The sequence below is a fragment of the Saprolegnia diclina genome (genome assembly GCF_000281045.1).
Source record: "Saprolegnia diclina VS20 unplaced genomic scaffold supercont1.5, whole genome shotgun sequence".
Taxonomy (NCBI): domain Eukaryota; phylum Oomycota; class Saprolegniomycetes; order Saprolegniales; family Saprolegniaceae; genus Saprolegnia; species Saprolegnia diclina.
Window position 1 is genome coordinate 469,406 of NW_008246072.1, and position 21,813 is coordinate 491,218.

A 21,813-nucleotide genomic window follows, 5' to 3' on the forward strand; every position below is an offset into this window, starting at 1 on the left:
GTGGCTAGGGACACGCACGACGGTCTTACCATTGCCACTCGGCGGCTCCCGCCCTCCGGACTGCACGACATTCGGAATTGGGCCGTTTCCAAGAAGTGCAAGTGGTTTTCCGCGCAAGTCTGAGCGATCTAGAAGACCAAGATCCAAGATCCAGGCGCAGAGCAAGCGAGCTCAAGCCATTTCCAAATTTGTAGTTTCAGTCAAATAGCTACCCCGCCTCGCCCACCACTGGCACGGAAGACACCAGCACGGTTGTTGCCCCCAAGAAGTTCGGTCTTGATTGAGTGAGGGAGCTTTTTGCGCATATCGTGAAATGCGCCCGTTTGATTGGCCAGGTGGTTCTTAGCGCCGCTGATTGACGGACAACATGGATAGGCTCTAGATAGATAGATAGATAGATAGATAGATAGATAGATAGATAGATAGATAGATAGATAGATAGATAAATGTTCCCATACGATTGCGTTTACGTAGTATACAAAAGTGATGCGAGCGCCAGCGAGCACCACGATTCACTTCATCCACATCATCCGTCGTCGTTCGATGTATGAGCCCTCGGGGTCTCGATGAGTCTACGAGCGCTTCTAGAGCGACGGGATAGCGCATGGCTGAAGCGGCAGTGTCGTCGTCTGTCGACCAGGAGTCCCGACGCGCTCGCCCACTGCGACGCCATTCCAACAGCGTCGGTGCGCGTTGGCGTTGTTGAAGTGGGCCAGAAGCGTGCGGTTCCGAAGGCGGGCAAGCGCAGTTGCGCTGATCTTGTCGGCGGTGAATCTGGCTGGGAATCAATTTCTTTCGCACGTAGACGCCAAGCATCCCACAATTGCACAGCAGCACCCAACGCAAGTCCGCACCGACCAGGCTCGCCCTCGAGTCTCTCAACACGACGACGCACCCTCTCTGTCGTTACCGGTAGCGTCTGCAAGTAGCTTCAACCCGCGGCGGCGTCGCCTGTTGCAAAACTTGCTGGCCACGCTGGAGGCGCGCGCGCGCCTGGGTGCAACCTGCACGGCAGAGCATTACACTGTCTGGCCTCCAATGCAAAGCAAGTCGGAATAATAAGCGGCGCAAGGGCACAGCTACCAGATTCGAGCCGAGTCGCTATTAGTCATGTACACGGTATACTACGATCAGGCGAACGGCTGTGCGCATCTGAGATCACACACCGTGGCACGCACTTGCTATATCCCCACATCCCATCGCCGCCTTTCTGAACCATGTCGACTCGGCCAATCCAGCGCGTCGACCGCGACGAGGACCACCAATCATGGCGCGTCGCCTGGCCAAGTCCACGTTTCGGTGCTGCTGCTTTGCACGATGCCTTGGCTGATGATGCAACGCCGGGCACACCATAGGATTTGGTGGTTCACGCTACAGGACGCTACGCTGCGAGCTGCGCAAGAGCAACGTCCCGCGGCTGCGCCAATGTCGTGTCCCAGTGCATCTTCGCCTCGTCCGCTACAGTCATACTATGCCCTACAGTACTCGGCGGGTGTCTTCTTGGATGGCAAAGTACGGTATCTGGATTCGTTGTACACTAATTGTTGTCGGTGCGGAAGAGAATCGAAATCGATGGACTAAATGCTCGACTGTGTTTACGGAGAGCTCTCGACGTGACGCGCGTTACGAAGAAGGGCGGCGGTGGGGCGTCACCGTGGCGGAGGAGGCCAACAAGCTCGCGCGCACGCATCACTTGGTGTGGATGCACACTATTTCGATGGGATCACTGGTGCATGGAATGCCAGACCCATGTGAGTCACAGTTCTAACCTTGGTTCGCCACCAGCTTGTGCTAAGCAACGCATGTCACGCAGCATAAATGCGCCTGATATCCGATGGCCTCACTTTGCCTTTTCGCTCGAATACGGTACATCGTCATGCAGCTGCGATACATGTGCAAGCTCGGCGTCGTGCTCGGTCTGGCGGCGATGACGGTGGTCGACGCGGCCAACTTCCGCATCTACACGTCGACGAACCGCGTCCTCGCCGAGTCCAACGGCAACATTGTTGTCGCAACGCCGTCGGCCAACAATGCGATCAACGAAATCTTCGACTACACCGACGGCAGCGGCAAGCTCATGGCGCAGAGTGCGTCTAAGTGTCTCGGCGGGCAGCTCGAGCCCATGGTGCTGCAAGACGCCGACTTTAACGTGCACATGAAGCTCCGCCTCGGTCTCTGGTACTGCATTGGCGACAGTGTCAACGTCCCGTGGCAGTACGACGCGACGTCTCGCCAGTTCAAGCACGACTACTACGACGGGTGGTGCCTCGACGCGGTCACTAGCCCCGTGTCGATCTACCTCTGCGACCCCGGAAGCGCGACGCAGCGGTTCCGGCTCGTCGCTGCTCAGACGCCGCCACCGACGCCACGACCCAACAAGCCGACACCTCGGGCGCTGCGCATTCGCGACCACCGCCGCCGCCTCGAGAGTGACAATCCACCGGGGTTTCGCCTTGCGGATCCGTCCGAGAAGCTCCTTCCAATGCGCATTACGCTGCTAAGCAAGGGCGTGCTCCAGCTCGTGGGCACCGAGCTCTACGTGCAAGAGACACCGCGCAATACGACCGACGAGTGGTTCGAGTACAACGCCAACCAGCAGACGCTGCGGTCGCTCTCGCCCGAGATGAACTCGAGCTGTTTAACGCTGCACCCGAGCAACCGCCTCTACTTTAGCTCGTGCTGCGCGCCCGAGATGTGCCAGAGCCAGCAGTTTGTCTTTTATAAGAACCGCCTCCGCCACCCGACGTCGTTTTGCGTTGCGCGCAACCAGTACAAGCCGGACGCTGGCAAGCCCATGGCTGGTATCTGGTGCAACGACGAGCGCAACACCGACCAGTGGCTCGCGGTGTACAAGGAAGACCCGGGCGCCCCGGACATTGGCAACCGCCGCCGCCTCGACGCGTTCGACACGCGCATTCGCGCGGCGAGCGGCAAGCTCATCTCCGAGTGGACGACCGGTCTCTACGTCAACTGGGCCGTCAACAACAAGAACGAGTGGTTCACTTACAACGACGGCGGCCATACGTTCCAAGCGCAGAGCAACCGCCAGTGCATTGATGCGTTCTGGAGCTCCGACCCGAGCGTCAAATGGTGGGTGTTGAAGATCCACACGTTTGACTGCGGGTATGGCAACCGCAATCAAGAGTGGTCGGCCGAGTTCAACCACATCAAGCACCTCAACCACGCTGGCATGTGCATGGAAGCACGCAACGACGGCACGCTCGGCGTCAACTCGTGCAAAAATGGCTTTACACCGGGCGAATGGCTCGAACTCTACCGGTAGGGCGCGATATGATTTATATAAGATAACTATGGATGGATCAAATGGAGTATACCTTGTGATTCAACGACGATTCGACCTGGCAACGCGTCTTGATTATGTTGTTGCCTACTTGGACCCTACGTGGCGCTTCCCGGCTCTGGCGTTTTTGTGTCTCGGCGTATACATGACTCCTGTCCGCGTTCCTCCCACAGTACTCGGTGCTTTGCAGACAGGACCAGCGTGCAGATCAGGACGCACGCCATGGTTCGAACCGCGGTAATCGTGCGGTAAACATTTTTACCCGTGCGTGATATGCGTTATATAGCTTTAACATCACGGATTTCGGTTGAAACGCGTTGAACGCCATGCGGGTCGGAGCGAGTAATACACCAACCCTAAAATTCCGTCGGAACTGGTTACCACCGGCCCCTTTGTAATCACAGCAAGATGGTTGTGTGTCCCTCCCAGATCGTCTTCGTCTCAGTGTGCAAGATGCGATGGTTCGGTCACTTCCTACTGCTTGTCCTGGTTGCAGTCGCAGCGATTCCGACCGGGACGTACCGCATCCGCACCTTTGACGACTTGACCGTGGCCGAAATCAACGGCCATTTGGTGCCAGCGCCATCGAATGCGAGCGCGCGCAATGAGCTCTTTAGCTACACGAATTTTTCTGGCGTTTTCTACTCGGCGAGCGCGGTGCAGTGCGTCGGTGCTTTCTTGCATCCGATGGTGCTCCAAGGCGGCGCGGCCTACAACGTCCACATGAAGCTCCGCCTTGGTCTCTGGCGCTGTCTGGGGTCCAGCATCAACTTACCGTGGCGGTACGACGAGACATCCATGCAGATTGCGCATCGGTACTACCGCGGGTGGTGCTGGGACGCGAGCACGAGCCCGATTGCCGTCTACTTGTGCGACCCAGCTAGCGAAAGCCAACGCTTTCGCCTCGTTCCGCCGACAGAGGCCAGCCCAACGCCGCGGCCGCCACGACGGCGCCTCTTGTTTGAACCGCGGGACGGGATCGCGCACCGGCGGTGGCTCGAGAGCGATAACCCAGAGGGCTTTGTGCTCGAAGACGAGACCCTCAAGCTGCAGCCGATGCGACTGACGATGCCAAACCGCGGTGTCATTCGCCAAGTGGACGACCGGATCTACCTCGAGGCGACGCCCGGGAACGGCTCGGACGAGTGGTTCGAGTACAATGCCAACCACCAGACGCTGCGGTCGATGGGCCGGAACGACTCGTGCTTGGCGATCACGCCCAATAACCAGCTTGTCTTGACGCCGTGCTGTGCGCCTGCTGGCTGCTACCAGCAAAACTTTGTCGTGTACAAGAACCGGATCCGCCACCCGTCGTCGTTTTGCGTCGCGCTCAACCCGATCAAGCCCGCGACCAACCCGCTCATTGGCCAATGGTGCAACGACCTCCGGGACCGTGTTCAGTTTTTTGCAGTCTACAAGGAGTATGACGATGCTAGTCACCGGCGGCTGGACAATGCGCAGACGCGGATCACAGCGCGGAATGGCCACGTCGTATCCGAGTGGAGCACCGGCTTGTACGTCAACAACGCGGTGCCCAACGTCAACGAGCTCTTTGCGTACGACGACAATGGCCATACGTTCCAAGCCCAGAGCAACAGCCAGTGCATTGACGCATTTTGGAGCGCCGACCCGAGCGTCAAGTGGTGGGTGTTGAAGCTGCATACGTTTGACTGCGGGTATGGCAACCGCAATCAAGAGTGGGCATCGACCGACAACCGCGTCAAGCACCTCAACCACGCCGGCATCTGCCTCGAGGCCCGCGGCGACAAGACCCTTGGCGTCAACACGTGCAAGGAAGAGAGAGACTCCGAGTGGCTGCAGCTGTGGCACTGACAGGCTTCTAAGAGTCAAGAGAGGTGTCGTGTGTTGATTCAACGCAGCGGAAAAATGCTCATCGTGTAATCAGTTGCGGACAGTCTTCTTGGCTCGACAAGTCCGATAGGCTATCGAACTTGCCGTAGGCACATGCATGGGAGGACGTGGGCCGACTACCGTCACACGACTTGCGATGTTCATGGTCGACGGGGCGTCCACTTGCTACCACCTTGCCATACGGAGCCGTGCACCTTGGTCGGGGCACGTCCAGACGTGATGAAAAACGCTCCGTGCGTCTTGGCGGCGCTACCCAGGCGCTCGAAGCCGAGGAAGAAGCTGTATGACAACACTTTGGTCCGACTGCAGACAACATGGCCACGCACCTCGCTCGCAACAACACAAACGTATCGCGTTCTCTACTAACTGTTCGTAGTGGGTAATGCCCACCTTGTCAGCGGCGGCGAGCGCCGTTGCATGGAGGGATAGGGTTGTGCACCCAACACCGCGAGGGCACCTACTAGTTGTACAGCCCGTCCTATACAGCACCTTTGAGATATTCTTTGAGATAGGGCGTGCCATAAAGCGTGTGGTTTTGCTGCAGCGCGATTATCTCCGTCCATGGAGTGGGTCCCGGGTCCGTCACTGCCGACGCCCAATCGTCGCGTGTGTTTAGCCATTGCAAGCCTGCACGATCGAAAAACACACCATTTGAGTTTGCACAAGCATCCGGATACCAGAAATCGTACGCAGCATGTAGGCCTGCCGACGACCGGCGAGGGCTGACCGCATGCGTCGTCCTAGGTCTGGGAAGGTGACCTTCAAGATCACGCTCACGTCGGACCCGAAGCTGCCGTTCCGCATGTACCTACGCGCGACTTGCGCCCTGACCCACCTCCTCGTCCTGTCTAGCGTCAGCGTGCCCGAGGAAGCGCCGTTCACCGCCGTCCTCAAGTACGTCGCCGAAGAGTTTCGCGTGCCTGCGGCGACGAGCGCCATCATCACGAACGGTCCGCTTGCAGCTGCGCTCGCATTGACGACCTTGTGTGCATGTAGATGGCATTGGCATCAACCCGTCGCAGACCGCCGGCAACGTCTTTCTCAAGCATGGCACCGAGCTGCGCTTGATTCCGCGCGACCGCGTCGGCGGCTGTGCCTAGCCCGTCGTGAGCTACATGGGCCTCGCCACGCTTCAATGCCCGTATTTGCTTGCCGTTTGCAAACTAAGCCTTTTCTACTGCACCTTGGACACGACACGATACATGTTTCGTTTACAAGCCCTTGTTGTAGAAGGCGTGGGCCGTGCTCGGGTACTTGGCGTCAATGATGGCTTGGAGCTCGGGCTCGAGGTCACTTTTCGCGACTGCACTCTTTTGCGGGAAGAGCGCGCAGCAGAGCGGCGTCGAGAACGAGAGGCAGAGACCCGTGAGGAGCACCATAATGGGCGCCGCAAGCATCGGCGACCGCTTCAACAGCGTACCCTGCTCGAGCTTGGCCATGACGAGCGGCGGGAAGAGCATGCCGGGCACCGCCATGAGGATGCGCGATGGCACGACCTGCAGCACCGCGTTCTGGGCCGCGACCTTGCTCTTGCCAATGAGCTCGCCGTCTACAGCACATTGCACGCGTCAGTCTCGTTGCATGCAATCGTAGCAAGGGAGGAACGCACCGGCCGTCTCGACGTCGATGCCGTCAACGAGCTCGCGCTGGCGCATGAGCGGGATGTTGACCCAGTTGGCGGCCGCGACGGCCATGAGCGGCACAAAGCGACCGATGAGACCGCCTACGCAATTTCAAATAAGATCTACGTTGGGACGACGACGTGGGTTCGATACCGCTGAGGCTCGGGCGGCTCGCGATAAACTTGTTCATGCCCACCGCAGTGGCGACCGACATGGTCGACGCGGCAATGTACGCTTGGCCGAGCTGCTCGGTTGTGACGCCCGTGCTCGCGTTGCGGTTGGTGTAGTTGACGATCGAGTTGAACGTTTGGTTCATAAACTACGCGTCATTGAGCTGCAAGCCAAAGAACACAAGACTTCCACGGACCTGCCAAAAGATGACGGCCGGCGTCGACCGGTAGAACGTCATCATGCAACCGGTGATGGCCATGTTGCCGGGCACCTGGAACGCCATGCGACCTACAGACCAGCCGTTTGTCAGCGCGTTGGCCATTGCAGGACGCATTACCCAAGATGAAGTTCTTTTCGCCCGTGTCCGGGTGGAACGCCGAGTCGTAGAGGTGCTTGGCAGCCCAGACGTCTTCGTCCTTGATACCCGCCGGCTCCGTGCCCGCCCTAGTGGACCCCATGAGCCATGCAAAGCCGTCGTCGGCTTGGTCGTCGTACTTGTACTGCTCGATGAGCGCCTTGGCCGCGTCGAGGTCGGCGTCGGACGCAAGCACGTTGAGCGGGTTGGTCGTCGTCAGAAAGTGCTTGGCGCGACCCTCGAACGTGCTCTGGTCCCAGCGAGGCTCGTCAAGGTTGAGGCGAGTGGCCATGTTGCCTTGATCCGGTCAAATAAGATTTGATGACACACAAGAATGTTCTGTGGTGCAGCCATCGCGTAAAATCATTTGGCGTCGATTTTTATTTCATATTCATCTTCTTACATACAAACACCAAGCTTGGTTTCTCATTTTATAAAAATACCACTGTCATACAATTCCGCGATCGGGAAATTAACCGGCCACATGGGTGTTCGGCAACTCAACGGCGTGCCATTCAAATTCAAACTCAACTTCACATTGCTCGACGCGCGCCACCTCTTTGATTGCGCAGTCGCGTGCAAGCGTCGACTAGAAGAGCGGACGAGCTTTGCCAAGGCCGCAAAGTCGCTGCCAAGGACATACGCGGAGCCTCCAAAGCCGTCATTTCTTTACGCCGACAAAAGGCCGTGCGGACGACGCGTGCTCGTCGTGTTGACGGCACCACGGTGGATGTCGCTACTATGGGCCAAGGTCCTGTGCTCGCTGTACTAGACACGAGCGTGCTCGCCAGCTCCAAGTCGCTGGACGCTGTGAACGAGGCTGTGTAGGTAGAGAGAACGGCGTCGATACAATAGCTACTGGGTACTCGCATGCGAGGAGGCAGATCGCGACGACGCAAGCATCTCCGCACGGTGGCGACGACGCGGCCGTTGTTTCTTGTCTCTGCGCGCGATCTACAGAAACGCCGGACGATCCGGATAAGCGTTTGATTTGCATCGATGGAGCTCACGGATGCTAGAAGCTCCTCGTACACAGTCCTTGCTCCGAGGATGGGCGCGTATTCGTATACACATTGGTGTAGTGCGCTCGCGACACCAGCGGCCGTGGGACAAGAGCTCGCAGTGTCCACGGCCTGGGATGGCACAAACGTCCATTGCGTACAAAGGCCAGTAACGCCATCAATTCATCGGCCATTGCAATCACTTGGCAAGTGGAGTAGCTGACAAGTACGAGTGTACTCTCGCCGCGTCGCGTGGGTCGCCCGTCAGGGACTACCAACAATGTCCTTGGCGCATTGGCCCGTGACGGATTGTGTGGCGACGTCAGCTGGCAGCGTCACAGCGTTTTGGGGCTCGCAAAGCTGCTGGTTAAGTCGTAGGCGGCTTGTGCGTCACCATGGCTGCCGCTTTGCCAACAGTAGCAGAGCACTCGGACTCCAATTGCACGGGCAGATACCAGAATCAACGCGTTCTTAGAGGTCGACGTGCATGAGCCCACGCTCGTTCCTTTGATGCAACGCGACCTCTTGGCCGCGCCAGTGCGCGACGAAGCAGCAACACGCTGTCCTGATGCGATGTCTCTCCAAGGTACACCTTGCCGCCAGGCGGCGTGGTCGTCGTCCGAGCAGCTACGTTCTGCGTGGCCATAACGCCAACCACCCAACGCATGCGACGACTGCAAGTTGCATCGGCGGCGACGTCGACTGGCCGGCTGCGCGACGGCGACGATAAGGTCTGTCAACATGCTTGCGCTTCTTGGCTTGTGCAGGGAAAAGACAGCGTATCCGGATAGGCGTGTTCGGATATTGTGGTCGTATCCGGATTGCCTCGCCATACTTTGTGTGAGGTTGTTTCGCGGCCAATAACCTTTGACGAGCCCAGGACGACCAGTGGTAAGGCATGGGCGGGGACCTCCAGGACGCCGAGGCCCTCGGGCAGAGCTTCAAGGTGCTCGAGCAGGCCCACGCCGGCGACTGCAAGAGCCCGGACCTCGCGGACCAGGTGGCCAACCACTCGGAGCCGACCGCGCACAACTACTTTTTCGAGCCGTACACGGCAGGCGCCTGGTCGCCGCAGCTCGTGCACAAGCAGAAGATCCTGCCGTACCCGAGCGCGATCGCGTCTGCGTACGACAAGATGGTCTCGAGCTCCTTCTCGGGCCTCTTGCAGGAGCTGCACCATGCGTGGGTCTCGGTCGACAACACGCTCTTTCTCTGGGACTACACGGCCGAGGCGACGCGCGTCGTGGTCTTTGAGGGCATGGAGCAAGTCATCTGCGCCGTGGGCATTGCAACGCCGCTGCCTGGCGTCTTCAAGGCGTTTGTCAAGCACGTCTTGGTCGTTGCAACCGCGAGCGAGATGCGCCTCCTCGTGGTCTTGCCCGACGCCGACGGCGGGCTGCGCCTGAGCGCGACCAAGCTCAGCATCTCGACCGATGACTGCATCGTGCGCAAGATCGTCTCCACACGCGATGGCCGCATCTTCTTTGGCGGCTCGGACGGGCAACTCCACGAATTCGTCTACGACAGCGACGAAGGCATGTTGCACCAGCTCGGCTGGAAGCGCCAGTGCCGCAAAGAGTCGCACGCGCAATCACTGTCGCAGTACCTCCCGAGCTTCTTCCGGACGTTCACGAACGCGTCCGACGCGATCGGCAAGGTCGTCGACATGCGCATCGACCACGAACGCCGAATCTTGTACCTCGTGCAAGAGCCCGCCTTTGTAAGCGTCTACGACCTCGGCACGGACGCCGGCGCGGAGCTTGCGCTCATTGCCTGCAAGAACCTCGAGACCGAGGCGTCGCGCTTCTGCCAGCGCAACCAGCGCAACCTCACGTCGTGCCCCGAGCCGCGGCTCTTTGCCACGACGTCGGTGTCGCTCACTGCCCTCTCGGTGGTCGCACGCGACGAGTCGGCCAGCACCCACGCGATTGCAGTGAGCGCGACGGGCATTCGCTTCTACCTCTCGACGTTCTCGCCCGGCTTCCTCTCGTCAGCGCTCAAGCGGCCATCGGGGCTGGACCTGATGCACATTCGCCTTCCGCCACCGACCACCGTGCTCGCCGACGCGCCCGAGTACCACCGCACCGAAGGCCTCTCGCCGGCGCTGCTCCCGGGCAAGAGTCCGTCCCACGTGCACGCGGCCTATTACCGGCACGGTGTCTTCTTAGCTATCAACGGCGGTCCTGACGAATACGACCAAGTGCTTGGGCTCACAAAGGACCTCACGGCGCGCCACGCGCATGACGCCAACGCGTCGCTCAAGGTGCTCATGCGCGAGTCGATTGCGTGCGACTCGTGCCAAGGCAAGGTCAGCGCCGTCGAAGAGTTTGTGCCGCAGCTCGCATCGCCACCACGTCCATCGACGACGCTCAATGGCAACGGCAAGCGGCCACACGCATCGAGCGCCGTGGGTGTCGACGAGGCGCCCGTCATGCGGTCCGAGCTCGTGACGCAGATCGTCGAACCGATGCGGCACTTTCTTGTCTTGACGAACGCCGGGTTGCACATCTTCAAGAAGGTCCGGCCGATCGACGAGCTCTTCCGTGTGCTCCATGCGACCAAGGACGTCAAGAAGCAGCTGAGTCACTTTGTCAAGTGCTTTGGGTCGGCGGAATCGTGCGCGATGCTCTTTGCCATCGCGTGCGGTGCACTCGCATCCCAAGATACGCTCTGGACCGACACGATAGGCATGAAGAGCGACGACCATATCGTGGCGATGGCCATGCAAGCGATCTTTGACTTTGGCGGGTCGCCCAACGTCTCGAGCGGCGGCGTCCCGAGCTCCAACCACCGCTTTGTCATGACGGACGACGTTGGCCTCTCGGCGCACCACGACGGCCTCGTGCTCTTTCTATCCCGCTTGCTGCGTCCCATGTGGCGATTGCCGTCGGAGAATGCACCGCTCGAGCGCGTCCGCAACGTGCTCTTTCGACTCCAGCAGGTCTTGGAGACACATTACCGCGCGTCGCTTCAAGCCGCGGGGACGGCCGATCCGTCGGCCGCGAATGCGCTTACGCGCGAGCTCATGGCGCACGTCCAAGAAACGACGCCGGCGATCGTGCGCCAGGACAATGCAATGCGCGCCGAGCAAGCGTCGATCCGGTGCCTGTACCTGTTCACGACGCGGTCGATCCAAGCGCTGTCGCTGGTGCTGCTGGCGCCGACGCGGTCGCTGCCGCTGTCGCTGCCCGACCTTGTCACGACCTCGGCCGGGTTTGACGCACTCAAGGCGCTCCTCTCGCGCCTCACGCAAGGCCAGAACGACGCCATGTTGGTGGCGTCGCTCCAGAAGCAGTGCCCGCTCTTCTTCAAGGACACGGACGCCGCGGCGTGTCACGGGTACCAGCAGCTGGAAGCGGCCGCAAGTTGTGCGACGGTGCAAGATCGCACGGCGTGCCTGGATCGGTCGCTGCAGCATTTCACGCTCGCGGCCAAGAGCTGGAAGACGCCGACGCATGTGCTCGACCTCGAGCGCATCTGCGCGTCGTACTTTACGCTCGGCTATCTCGACGGTATTGTCGCCTTGGCCTTTGCGACCGCGCCGCACTTTGCCACGGACGACGACTCGCGCCGCATCTGCTACGGCTACACGATCCAGTGCGTTCAGTTCTTTGCGTCGACGACCAGCAACACGGCCGACGACGTGGGCAGCGTGTGCGCACATGCCCCAACCGAGTGGCTGCCGCTCCCGGCGCGGGAAGCGTGCTTGACGTACTTGCTGCAGAAGCTCCTCTCGGTGCAAGACACGTACTACCACTCGGTGCTCTACATGTGGCTCTATACGAACGACGAACGCCAGCGCTTGATTGCGCTGCCGGGCGCCAAGCACCGGCAGTCAGTCGAAGCATTCCTCAAGGCCAAGGACGAAGACCTCCTCGTACAAATGTACCTGGTGCAAAACCGGTACGTGGACGCAGCGCACGTGCTCTGGACGCGCGCGACGTCCACGCAGGATCGTCGCCCGATCAGCGACCGGATCGAGCTCATTTCGCGCGCCAAGAGCATCCTCGCAGCGGCAAACGACCCGACAGCCACGAGCGCGCTGCAAGAAGTCACCGAGACGCTGCATGTGCTCACGCTGCAACTTCACATTTGGACGACGCTGCAGTCGTCGGTGCCGGCCGCCGACCTCGAGGTACCTGCCGCTACCTGTGCACCAAATTCATGCCGATACACTGTTAGGCGCTGGCGACGACGATTGTGGCGGTCTCGCCGCTGTACAACCAGTTTGCAGCCAAGTACAAGTTGTGGCCCGAGTGCCTTCGTATCCTGTGCACGTGCCACTCCGAGGTACCTCATTTCTGGGCTAGCGGTGGGAAGGCACACGTTGTTGACGGTGTAGGACATGGCGACGATCGAGACGTTGTGGAAGCGGCTCTTGTACTCGCTGATCCCGACGTCGGTCGGCAACGAGACGTTCAACAAGTGGCTCTCGAGCACCTGCGACGCGCTCGACATTGCGCCCAAGACGTCCGAGCACCTCGAGCATGCTTCGTGGATGAGCCATGTCCAGGCCCAACTCTTGAGCCTCAAGGAGCTCTACCCGTCCAAGGCGTTTCCCGTCGAGCTCCTTCTCCACGAAATCGAGCACGCGTGGATGTGGTATCGTAAAGTGACGGGCGTCGCCACGGCGCGGCCGTGGATCGCCGGTCTCTTTCTGGACGCCGGTGTGTCGTACGCGGTGCTCTTTGGCGCGTACATGAGCTTGTACCAGCACCCGTCGCCGTCGCCTTGGCGCCTCCATGTGCTCGAGAGCCTGTACCAGCTCGTGATCAACTGGCTCGGCGTCATTCGCGGTGTCGCGCCCCGCGACCTCCAGCTTGAGTTTGCGACCGCGACGCCCGTGCTCACGAGTGCGTGCGACGATATTGTTGTGGATCTCCAAGGCCTCTTGCGCGGTACGCCTTTGTTTTGTATCAAGGTATCAACTATGCTTGTAATGTAGACAACGACCCGAAAAAAACCGAGCTCGTCGGGCTCTTTCGACGACTCAAGCTCGACATCTCCACGACCAAGTCGACGTATGCATAAACCTAACCCCACACTTCAAATGCTCGAGTACTAGTATTTTTTTCTTACTTTATACTTCCGGCGCCGGAGGGCTGACAACAACCGAGTCGGGCTTCACGCTCGGACAGACTTGTCCCTTGGGACTGTCGCCGAGCAGAGCGACAATATTGTGATACTGTCGTAGACGCTATACGAGTGCCCAGGATGTTTTTTCAAAAGGGAATCAAACGCTTTGATCCAAGTTAAAAAAGTTTACAGTGGAAAATGCAAAAAAATCATTTCCGAGTACTCGTAGGAATTAGAGACGCTTGGTCGCTTGCTGAAAGAGGGGTGGGGCAGTGGACCGTTAGAACGGCGCGGGTTTGGGTGCAGGCGTAGCCATGGGCGCGGGCGTGGCCATGGGTACGGCGCCAGGATGCAACCAGCCGCCGCGCGCCATCTTCTTGTGCATCTTGCGAAATGTCTTGTCGATTTCGTCTTGTCCATGACTGTCGCCAAGGCCCCACCGCCCGAAAAAGCCCGTGGGGCCGTCTGCATCGCGCTGGCTGTGCGCGACGAGCTTGGCCATCTTCTTTTCGTACTTGATTTCAAAATACGCTTGCATGGCGGCGGCCACGTCGTCGATCGAAGCGCTTTTGGGCGTCTCGGACATCTCGCGCGACAGTTTGCGGAGCTCGTGCAGGTGGTAGTTGAATTGCTCCTGGAGCGCCTGCGCGTTGGCTGTCGTAGGCTGCTCCGTCGTCGTTTCTTGTTTGGTCGTCACTGGAGCGGGGACGTTCATGCTTGTTAATGGCGTGTCGACGCAGTGAATCGCAGAATGAGCAGCGAGCAGGGCATTTTTGTGGTTGCGAGACGAGTGATTCGTCCGTCAGCGACTTGGCGGTGGCTAAGATCTTGGATGAAAATGTGTGTCTTCGCAATCACTCTCCAAAAAATGCAGCCAATCAGCACTTGGTCTGGTACAGGTAGGAGTGATCAGTCGTGGCGCAGCCACGACGTGATCGCGCCGTCGAGCCAGCGATACTACTGGTATGTACGATGGTTCTTGAACGAGGCAGTCGAACAAGCCTGAACGAGGCTGGTTCGGTTCGACAGTCTTGGTCCCAGGACCTACGGCGAGAACAAAGACAGTATATTGTGGGCTTGTATTTGCGGCCTTCGTTGCGAAGGAGCTTTCCATACCCTAGGACGCTAGCCCAAACCATTGCAGAGCTAGTTTGAAGAGCCTCGTCGCTCTATTGGCCGCTGCACAAGGAACGTGCTTCTATGCAATAGTTACCGCCTAACTCCCCAAACTAGATAAAAAATAGAAAAATGTAGATTCACGTCGACAATACATTTGTTTCTCTTCAACTAGACTAGCTTAGGCGCGCATTTGCGTGAACGACTCGCGCGCGTTCATGAGGTTGGACGACCGGTCGATGAGCGCGTCCTTCTCGTTCACTTCGTCGTCGTGGACGTGGTGGCGCGAGCTGTCCATGCCAAACTGCATCTTGCGCATGACGATGACGTAGAAGAAGAGGTTGATGGCCGAGACGGCGCCGACAGCAAAAAACATGTTTTCGAGCTTGCCGTCGTTGAGGTTGTTGGGGATGTCGTCTTGGAAGAGGAGCGTAAAGATGGACGTGACGTTCGAGCCCATCGAGACCATGAAGAGGTTGATGGCTTGGCACGTCGACTTGAGGTAGATCGGGACCTCCGAGTAAAAGACGTCGTACGCCGTCACGTTGATGAGGCACTCGCAGAGCGCGACGAGCACGTACTGGGGAATGTTCCAGCCCCAAAGAATCTTGTTCATGGGTTCTTCGCCGGCCTTGTTGATGACCGGGAACGAGCCGTCCGGGTACGTCGAGTTGCCGAGCATGATGACACCCGAGTTCTTGCGCATGACCTCAAAGCCGCCGACGTAAAACATGGTCGCTGTCGAGATGACGAGACCGACGAGCACCTTGCCAAAGGGCGACGCCGCCTTGCCAAAGTACTTTTTGTACGCCGGGTAAATGACCGCGTCGAGAAGCGGGATCAAAATCACGATCGCGATCGGGTCAAACACACCGAGCACCGCACCCGAGAGCTGCGTCGCGTCCCACGCGTCACCGAAGCGAAGGTCGGTCTGCTGCGCAATCGACTGAAAGTTGGCGTCGATCTGGTCGTAGACGCACTGCCACATGACCATGAACGACGCAAACGGGAGGACGCGGACCACCATCTTGATCTCGTCGATCGACTGGTCGTCGACGGGGCCGCCGAGCGAGAGCTTGGCGGCGTTGACATTTTCATAGTTGATGCCCGAGAGCACCCACGTGACGCAGCCGAGGACAGCGAGCGCACCCGCGACGTACGTGAGACCCTTGCGCTCCGGCGACCCGTCCGTGAGGAAGACCGCAATCAAGTTGAGCACAAACGAGAGGAGGAGGATGACAAAGCCACCGCACGAGCCCTTGGCCGCCCAGCTCTTGGACGACGAACGCACGAGCACCTTGACGAGCTTGGACATGGCGTCCGAGTTGGGCGGCAGCTTGATGTAGCGCGGCGACCCGAGGAAGAAGAAACCCAAGGCGACCGCCATCACGCACGCGCAGATGAGGAACGTCGCAAAGTACCCGTAGTCTTCCGAGATGGACGCCGAGCCTTCGACGCACAAGGTCGCGAGGTAGCCGTACGAGAACGCAGCGCCAAAGTTGACGCACCAGTAAAAGTACGAGAAGAACGTGATCTTCTGGGCCTCTTCCTTCGGGTCGTCCGGGTTGAACTGATCGGCGCCGAGCGTAATGACGTTCGACTTGATCGCGCCAGTGCCAATGCCAATGCAAGCAAAGAGCGCAAACACAAAGAGGCCTTGGGCCGTGTCAATGTCGGCGCCTTCCTTGTCAAACACACCAGAGACGTTGGTCTCCTTCCAGCCCAGCACCTTGGGGTGCGCGGCGACGGCCATGAGGATGTCGCCAAGAAGGTACCACGTGCCAAAGATCGCGATCGTCTTGAAGCGGCCCCAGCGCTCGTCGGCGAGGTACGCACCGAGGAGCGGCGAGAGGTAGCAAAGCGACGTCCACGTACTCTTGATCGAGTTGGACGAGACGCCAGTCCAGTGCAAGTGGGACTTCATGTAGTTTTTCAAGCCTTGGTTGATGCCATAGTACGAGAGGCGCTCCGACACTTCCATGAGGAGGATGAAGCCGCACACTTGGAAGAGGACCGATTTGAACTGGCGGGGACGAGCGTCCCACACGGACGCGTAGCCGGCGACCGCGGGGCTCTTGGGCGAAGCGTTGTCGGCCATGGCGCAAAAGCAAAAGTGAATTAAGTTTCCAAGAAAGAAGGTCCAAGTGTGGCTCCCAGAAGAAAGTGACTTGGTGCAAGTATACTGTACTACACCTGTAACAGAATGCAGGTGGGGGTTATTGACCTTACCCATGTGAGGTCTGATAATCGAAAGGCTGACTTTGTTGAGGCAATTGGTGCATATCGCAGATGAGTCAAATGCCAACCATAGCAAACGAACGGTGCGCCGTCACAAGCACCGCATGCTAGCGTCATCCTTCGATTTTGGCGTCCTTTTGAAAGAAGTATTTTGCATTGGTACGCAGAGAGGGATGCTCTAGTCCTGTCGATTAGGTGGACGCAACGGTTTTTTGGTCCACGAAGAGACGCGGGGTTTCTTGAATTTCGGGCTTCCAGAGGAGCTCCCCGGCAATCGGAAAGCCGTAGGCAGTACCACATTACGTCTCTCCTCCTGCGACGCCATCTGGCCGTGTATGTGGTGAACGGACCAATCAAACGCGCGGCAAGACCGCTCCTCTTGGACGCCGCAAACCTCAAGCCACCGTCCGTGGCCAGATCAGGTGCCGTTGGTGGGGCTCACCAGTGGCTGTGGCTACTCGATGCTGTTGAACCGCCCGCTACTGTTCCATGCGGAAGAGAGTCGTCGCTCTTGGCGTCTGAGTCGACAACCACAGTCAAGAAGGGGTATTCTTGTTCGACCTTTTTTTAGTCTAGCGGACTAGACACTAGGTCGATCCGGGTTCATGTCCCGGAGAGAACCCCACTTGCTGATTGGTTATAAGCCCAAAATACGCATTCCTCATGCGCGTATCCTTAACTTTCCTCACTCTTATCCTCAGTAGCTCACTCTCCTCTGCTACACGCGGTCGGGCGGACAGCAGATGGCTTCTTAACATAGCACTCTCTCTTCTCCTCACTCACTACTCCACCCACTCTCTGAGCCTGGAGTGCGCCTTGTCGACTTCTTTTGGTCCAGCGGTTTGGACACTGGGTTCCCACCAGGTCGATCCGGGTCATGTCCCGGAGAGGGCCCCACTTTCTAAGAACCCCAATGTTGGACGAGCTACGGCACGATAGGAAGGCCTTCTCTAAACCCAACGACGTTGTCGTGCTGCCGTGCACGGTAGTCGCGACCGCTTTGGTTTTTGGTGGTGCAACTGGATTCGCCTTGCGTAATCCCGACAGGCGTAGAGTCATAGGGTGGTCGCAACATCTGGTGCTCCGGATAGCTTTCGTTTTCTATGGCACAGCGATCTTCCGAGGATCGAGGATGCGATGGAGGGACGGCAAAGCGCCTCGAGGTCTCAAAAAGGCTATTGATTTGGCCACACATGCTTCCTGCAGTGCGCGGCTCTTTCTACCTGGAAGGTTGCTTGAAACCAATGGTCTTAATCTCTCTAGTCAATACACGTTCGTTGTTGTTGTTATTGCCGCTGTGGTTGGTATACCCAATATGTAATCCGAGTCGAGCCCCAAGTGGGTGCACCATGCGCCATAGCCACGTCGACAGTACTCGGCACGGTCAAGTAGTGTTGGGTCCCGTACCGCCGGTACCAGTTCACGAGGAAGCTCTCCATGGTAACCAACTTGAGCTCCAAGAAACGCTAAATACTGTGTTCAAGATCGACGCATCTCTCTCGAAAAGGAGATGTCCAAGCTCTAGCACAGCACGTATGGGCTGCGAATGGACCATCACGAGGCTGCGTTTAGAGCTCGACGGCTGGGAGCTGGGGTGCAATTGATACGTCTTTCCACGGCCAAGAATCAACGTCACGATCATTGGCTCTGGTCCCTTGCGGCATCCAAGATTTGACTCTTGTAGCCGGCGCCGTCATCACACACGGCTCATGTATGCGGCGTCGTCATTATATGTGTGGTAACTATGTGGTAATGGGATGTTCTCGTCGTTGGCGGCGTGAGGTACCGTACCACCACGGGGTTCAACGCCGTCCAGTTGACGTACTCGCGCGTATCGCAGCGCGCCGTTCTACGCGACACGGACGGTACTTCTCGAGCATCCCGATCTGTGGCGCCGAGACAAAAGCGCTCTCGCGCTGCCACGTCATATTTCATCGAGAAAAATCTGGCAACTCTCTACCTTGCCGCACGTGTACTATCGAGTCGCCGTCGTGCTGGTAGTCGAGAGTAGGCAATCATACAAGGACAGATCGAAGCGTTTGATGGCGCCCCACAGCTTGCCCTCACGGGTGTGTCCGTTGCCGAAGCACTCGACACGCCTGTGCACCAACCATTCCACTGCTCGTACCCTCGTAATGTACTCTAGTAAGGTTGTTGTCACTTGCGTTAGGAGGAATCTGAGTCGTCACGTCACCGATCTATGAAGGAGTCCGATGGTGCCGACGAGAAGCAAAGTGGCTGCGCTTCATCTCAATACGCACAACTGGTCAACTCCTGAGAGGAAGGCGGAGAAGGTACTTGTTCACCGTGAGCCGGCGTCACCAGACTTGGGATGCTTCTCCTTGCTCGCCCAAGAGTCCTTCATATTGGCCTTCACCTGGCCATGACGACAGGACGCTTATCACGGCGCTGACGTTGGGTTCTACCGCAATCTACTCGCCCCTGGAAAATCGATCCCACGGCCTCCCTCAACGACATGACATGTACTCGTGCTGGAATACCACAGCCCGTTGACCCCATCGGGTGTCCCGTTCTGCTTCTTCCTCTTCTTCCTCGTTCTCTCTGCCGAGTGCTTCACTAGCCCAGCTGCTAGATTGTTATATCCGATAGCTCTTTTATTTAGTTTAGTAGGTCCGCTCAACATATAGGTCCGCTCAACACGCAAAATGGACGTTACTTGGCGCAGCGCTCTCTGATGGTAATCGCGCGGTCGACCGCAATCGTCTGCGTCGCGGGGTTGTACGTTGCATGGAACGGCTTCTTCATCTCGCGCGTGAACTCGCGCATCTTGTCCTTGGCTTGGCTCTACACGGTTGGTTGCCCATGAGTCCGAAGCGATGTACCAAGTCGAGATACCAAGCTCTCGGCCACATAGTACACGGGCTGGTAAGTCGTCACGGGGTACTTTTGCTTGCACGCGTGGAATGGGTCCCACGGCCGGTACTCGGGCATGTCCATGGTACCGCCGGCCGGCCGCACCGGCGAGCACGCGTACTCGAGCTCCCCAAAGCTTGAGAGCATGCCAGCGCCAAACGCCTAATTTGTGAAAATGTGAGCAAAATGATGCAAAATATCACATTTGGACACCTTTTTCTGCCCGTTCTGGAGGTAGATGCCAAACTCGACCGAAAAAATGTAGCACGCGGCGAGGCGCTCGATCTCGTCGTCCGACACACCGAGCGACGCGAGGCCAATTTCGTGGGAAAAGTCGGCGAAGTCCTGGTCCGCAAACATGGGCACGTGGCCCATGAGCTCGTGGCAAATGTCGGGCTCCGGCGTGTACAGCGGCTGCGAGTGGTGCCGGATGTACTGCGTGCAAAAGAAGACTCGGAATGCGAGGCCGTTCAAGAAATCGCGCGGTGAGAGGTACCCCGTGACCGGATGGATCACAAACCCTAATCGCGCCTCAGTCTCAACTTGATACAAAGCAACGCACCGGTCCGCGCTTTCAAAAAGGTGGAAATGTCGTGGGCCTGCGGGATGTTGGTCGGGCTGTACCCACACTCGCGCTCGAGCATCGGGAGCGCGTTGTTGAACTCGTCGCACGCAAACTGCGCCCACGTGTCCTTGATGCGGTTGTAGACCGCCCCCCACGTCTGCGTCTACAGTATTGAAATGGGTATAGACCATGCGTCTATCTATATCATTTGGATCGTACCTCGAGCTCCGAGTAGTGAATGTGCGGCAGCGGCTGTCCCTGTCGGTAGTTGGCCGCGATCTCGCTGAGCTCGTTGCGACGGGCACGGTACACTTGGTCGCTAAACCCAGGGTGGTCGGCGTCAATGTCGGTGCCGGCCTGGAGCGTATGGCGGGCCGCAATGTCGAGGTCGCTAATGTGCAGCGGAAACCAGGGCACTAGACAGGTATACCATCTTTAGACATTTGTGTCCATCCAAAACATACACAAGTACCCGTCTTGTCATGGGCGAGCGTCAGCGATGCGCAGTGCGCCTCGAGCTCGCGCAGGAGGTTGTCGATGCCGGCCGTGCCGGGTTTGCCTTGAAAATCGATCGAAATCGCATAGTCGTTGTTGGGCTCAATCGACGTAGTCGGCTGCGACGTAATGTGCGTGAGGTTCACGCGGTGCTTGGCAAACATATCGAGGACCGGGCGCAGCGACCCCGGGTGGTTGGTCACATGGAGCGTAATGGACGTCAAGTCATTCTGCTTGAGCGACGGGTGGAGGGCGCTAAACGACCGCCACTGCGTCGAGTAGCGGCGCGTCGCGAGCTTACTCAGCGTGCGTTGCATGGTGTAAATTCGCTTGTGCGATCCGTGGATGCTTGGTTCCCGCGTCGCCACAAGGGTAGTACCAATGCTGGACGCAGCGGCAAAGGACACCCTCGGTTCAACGACATTCCCGCCTGTCGACGCCGATCCCTTGGTCCGTGTTGGGACGAAATATCCGCGCCGCCTGTGACCTCGCGTTCGAAAATCGAGGATCTGGGCCTATCAGTTCTGATCGGTCATGACAATATTTAACGTCCTTGGCGCCAGCGTTTTGACAATATTTCACAAGTGCAATTTCAACGTGTGGCCAGCGCCAGTCGTTGAGCGTGTGTGTGCTTGTCGTGTCGACGGTATTAGCGACAGTTGACGCAACGCTAGCGACGACAATACCGTCTTTCACTTCACAGCAACACACGAGCGGGTCGATGGGTGGTATCCTCACATACGATGGCGCATTGCCAAATGACGTGTACGACGTGCTCTATCGTTTTGACAATATTTAACACCGATTTTGACAATATTTACCAAAAAAGACAGGCGGCGTGCATCTCGAGAATGGATCGGCAAGTATGATAGGCGTTGATGAGCGAATGGGATCGCACCAGCTTGCATCTTCAAGAACGAAAAGCATTACGTCGACGAGCTATCACTGCGATCACCCCGTGCAAGCCGACCGCGTTGGGCCACCAATGAGCAGGCCTCTGCTATCTTGGATTTTTTCCAATTTTTTCAAAATTTCTCCACGTTCTAGCCCAAATGAGTATCCAAGAAAAATTAAGCTTGCTTTTTGTATGCCAAACGAGTGGTTGGTTGGATTTCCACACAAAGCAG

At 58.1% G+C, this 21,813-nt stretch overlaps 8 protein-coding genes across 8 annotated transcripts in view; 4 read left to right on the top strand and 4 right to left on the bottom strand.

The window, feature by feature from the left end:
• The first annotated feature begins 1,855 nt into the window (after positions 1 to 1,855).
• Positions 1,856 to 3,350, top strand: SDRG_02245 (hypothetical protein). The gene has a single exon (XM_008607821.1). The coding sequence runs from the start codon at positions 1,877 to 1,879 to the stop codon at positions 3,281 to 3,283; it is 1,407 nt and encodes a 468-aa protein (XP_008606043.1). The 5' UTR covers positions 1,856 to 1,876; the 3' UTR covers positions 3,284 to 3,350.
• Positions 3,351 to 3,709: 359 nt separating this feature from the next.
• SDRG_02246 (hypothetical protein) lies at positions 3,710 to 5,179 on the top strand (the record flags this gene model as incomplete). The annotated part of the gene is made up of 1 exon (XM_008607822.1): positions 3,710 to 5,179. One exon carries the CDS (start codon positions 3,710 to 3,712, stop codon positions 5,132 to 5,134), a length of 1,425 nt encoding a protein of 474 aa, XP_008606044.1. The 3' UTR covers positions 5,135 to 5,179.
• A 496-nt stretch (positions 5,180 to 5,675) lies between these two features.
• On the top strand, positions 5,676 to 6,395 carry SDRG_02247 (ubiquitin-fold modifier 1). The gene is made up of 4 exons (XM_008607823.1): positions 5,676 to 5,869; positions 5,918 to 5,977; positions 6,026 to 6,123; positions 6,170 to 6,395. Coding segments are annotated over exons 1-4 (264 nt in total). The 5' UTR covers positions 5,676 to 5,867; the 3' UTR covers positions 6,274 to 6,395.
• On the bottom strand, positions 6,352 to 7,637 carry SDRG_02248 (hypothetical protein). The gene is made up of 6 exons (XM_008607824.1): positions 7,462 to 7,637; positions 7,304 to 7,410; positions 7,163 to 7,254; positions 6,949 to 7,114; positions 6,783 to 6,896; positions 6,352 to 6,722 (listed from the first exon to the last, which is right to left on the bottom strand). Exons 1-6 carry the CDS (start codon positions 7,611 to 7,613, stop codon positions 6,385 to 6,387), a joined length of 969 nt encoding a protein of 322 aa, XP_008606046.1. The 5' UTR covers positions 7,614 to 7,637; the 3' UTR covers positions 6,352 to 6,384.
• A 1,540-nt stretch (positions 7,638 to 9,177) lies between these two features.
• Positions 9,178 to 13,389, top strand: SDRG_02249 (hypothetical protein). Its single transcript, XM_008607825.1, has 4 exons — positions 9,178 to 12,457; positions 12,505 to 12,612; positions 12,665 to 13,220; positions 13,268 to 13,389. Exons 1-4 carry the CDS (start codon positions 9,221 to 9,223, stop codon positions 13,351 to 13,353), a joined length of 3,987 nt encoding a protein of 1,328 aa, XP_008606047.1. The 5' UTR covers positions 9,178 to 9,220; the 3' UTR covers positions 13,354 to 13,389.
• A 179-nt stretch (positions 13,390 to 13,568) lies between these two features.
• Positions 13,569 to 14,198, bottom strand: SDRG_02250 (hypothetical protein). Its single transcript, XM_008607826.1, has one exon. The coding sequence runs from the start codon at positions 14,111 to 14,113 to the stop codon at positions 13,679 to 13,681; it is 435 nt and encodes a 144-aa protein (XP_008606048.1). The 5' UTR covers positions 14,114 to 14,198; the 3' UTR covers positions 13,569 to 13,678.
• A 449-nt stretch (positions 14,199 to 14,647) lies between these two features.
• On the bottom strand, positions 14,648 to 16,733 carry SDRG_02251 (hypothetical protein). Its single transcript, XM_008607827.1, has one exon. The coding sequence runs from the start codon at positions 16,610 to 16,612 to the stop codon at positions 14,696 to 14,698; it is 1,917 nt and encodes a 638-aa protein (XP_008606049.1). The 5' UTR covers positions 16,613 to 16,733; the 3' UTR covers positions 14,648 to 14,695.
• Positions 16,734 to 19,346: 2,613 nt separating this feature from the next.
• Positions 19,347 to 21,813, bottom strand: part of SDRG_02252 (hypothetical protein) — a 4,240-nt gene continuing 1,773 nt past the window's right edge. Inside the window, exons 5-6 of the mRNA XM_008607828.1 lie at positions 19,609 to 19,788; positions 19,347 to 19,557 (exon numbers count right to left, since the gene is read on the bottom strand). Of these exons, the coding sequence (XP_008606050.1) occupies positions 19,426 to 19,557; positions 19,609 to 19,788 (312 nt within the window). The 3' untranslated portion in view covers positions 19,347 to 19,425. The remainder of the gene's footprint in view (positions 19,558 to 19,608; positions 19,789 to 21,813) is intronic.

Excerpts from the sequence above, each read along its gene's own strand:
- SDRG_02249 (XM_008607825.1), top strand. The coding sequence starts at position 9,221 with ATGGGCGGGGACCTCCAGGACGCCGAGGCCCTCGGGCAGAGCTTCAAG. Across the intron at positions 12,458-12,504 it reads TGCCGGCCGCCGACCTCGAG|GCGCTGGCGACGACGATTGT; the intron begins GTACCTGCCGCT and ends ATACACTGTTAG. Across the intron at positions 13,221-13,267 it reads TCTCCAAGGCCTCTTGCGCG|ACAACGACCCGAAAAAAACC; the intron begins GTACGCCTTTGT and ends CTTGTAATGTAG.
- SDRG_02248 (XM_008607824.1), bottom strand. The coding sequence starts at position 7,613 with ATGGCCACTCGCCTCAACCTTGACGAGCCTCGCTGGGACCAGAGCACG. Across the intron at positions 7,255-7,303 it reads CGAAAAGAACTTCATCTTGG|GTCGCATGGCGTTCCAGGTG; the intron begins GTAATGCGTCCT and ends GCTGGTCTGTAG. Across the intron at positions 6,723-6,782 it reads CATCGACGTCGAGACGGCCG|ACGGCGAGCTCATTGGCAAG; the intron begins GTGCGTTCCTCC and ends AATGTGCTGTAG.
- SDRG_02250 (XM_008607826.1), bottom strand. The coding sequence starts at position 14,113 with ATGAACGTCCCCGCTCCAGTGACGACCAAACAAGAAACGACGACGGAG.
- SDRG_02245 (XM_008607821.1), top strand. The coding sequence starts at position 1,877 with ATGCAGCTGCGATACATGTGCAAGCTCGGCGTCGTGCTCGGTCTGGCG.
- SDRG_02251 (XM_008607827.1), bottom strand. The coding sequence starts at position 16,612 with ATGGCCGACAACGCTTCGCCCAAGAGCCCCGCGGTCGCCGGCTACGCG.
- SDRG_02247 (XM_008607823.1), top strand. Across the intron at positions 5,978-6,025 it reads CCGAAGCTGCCGTTCCGCAT|CGTCAGCGTGCCCGAGGAAG; the intron begins GTACCTACGCGC and ends CGTCCTGTCTAG. Across the intron at positions 6,124-6,169 it reads GAGCGCCATCATCACGAACG|ATGGCATTGGCATCAACCCG; the intron begins GTCCGCTTGCAG and ends GTGTGCATGTAG.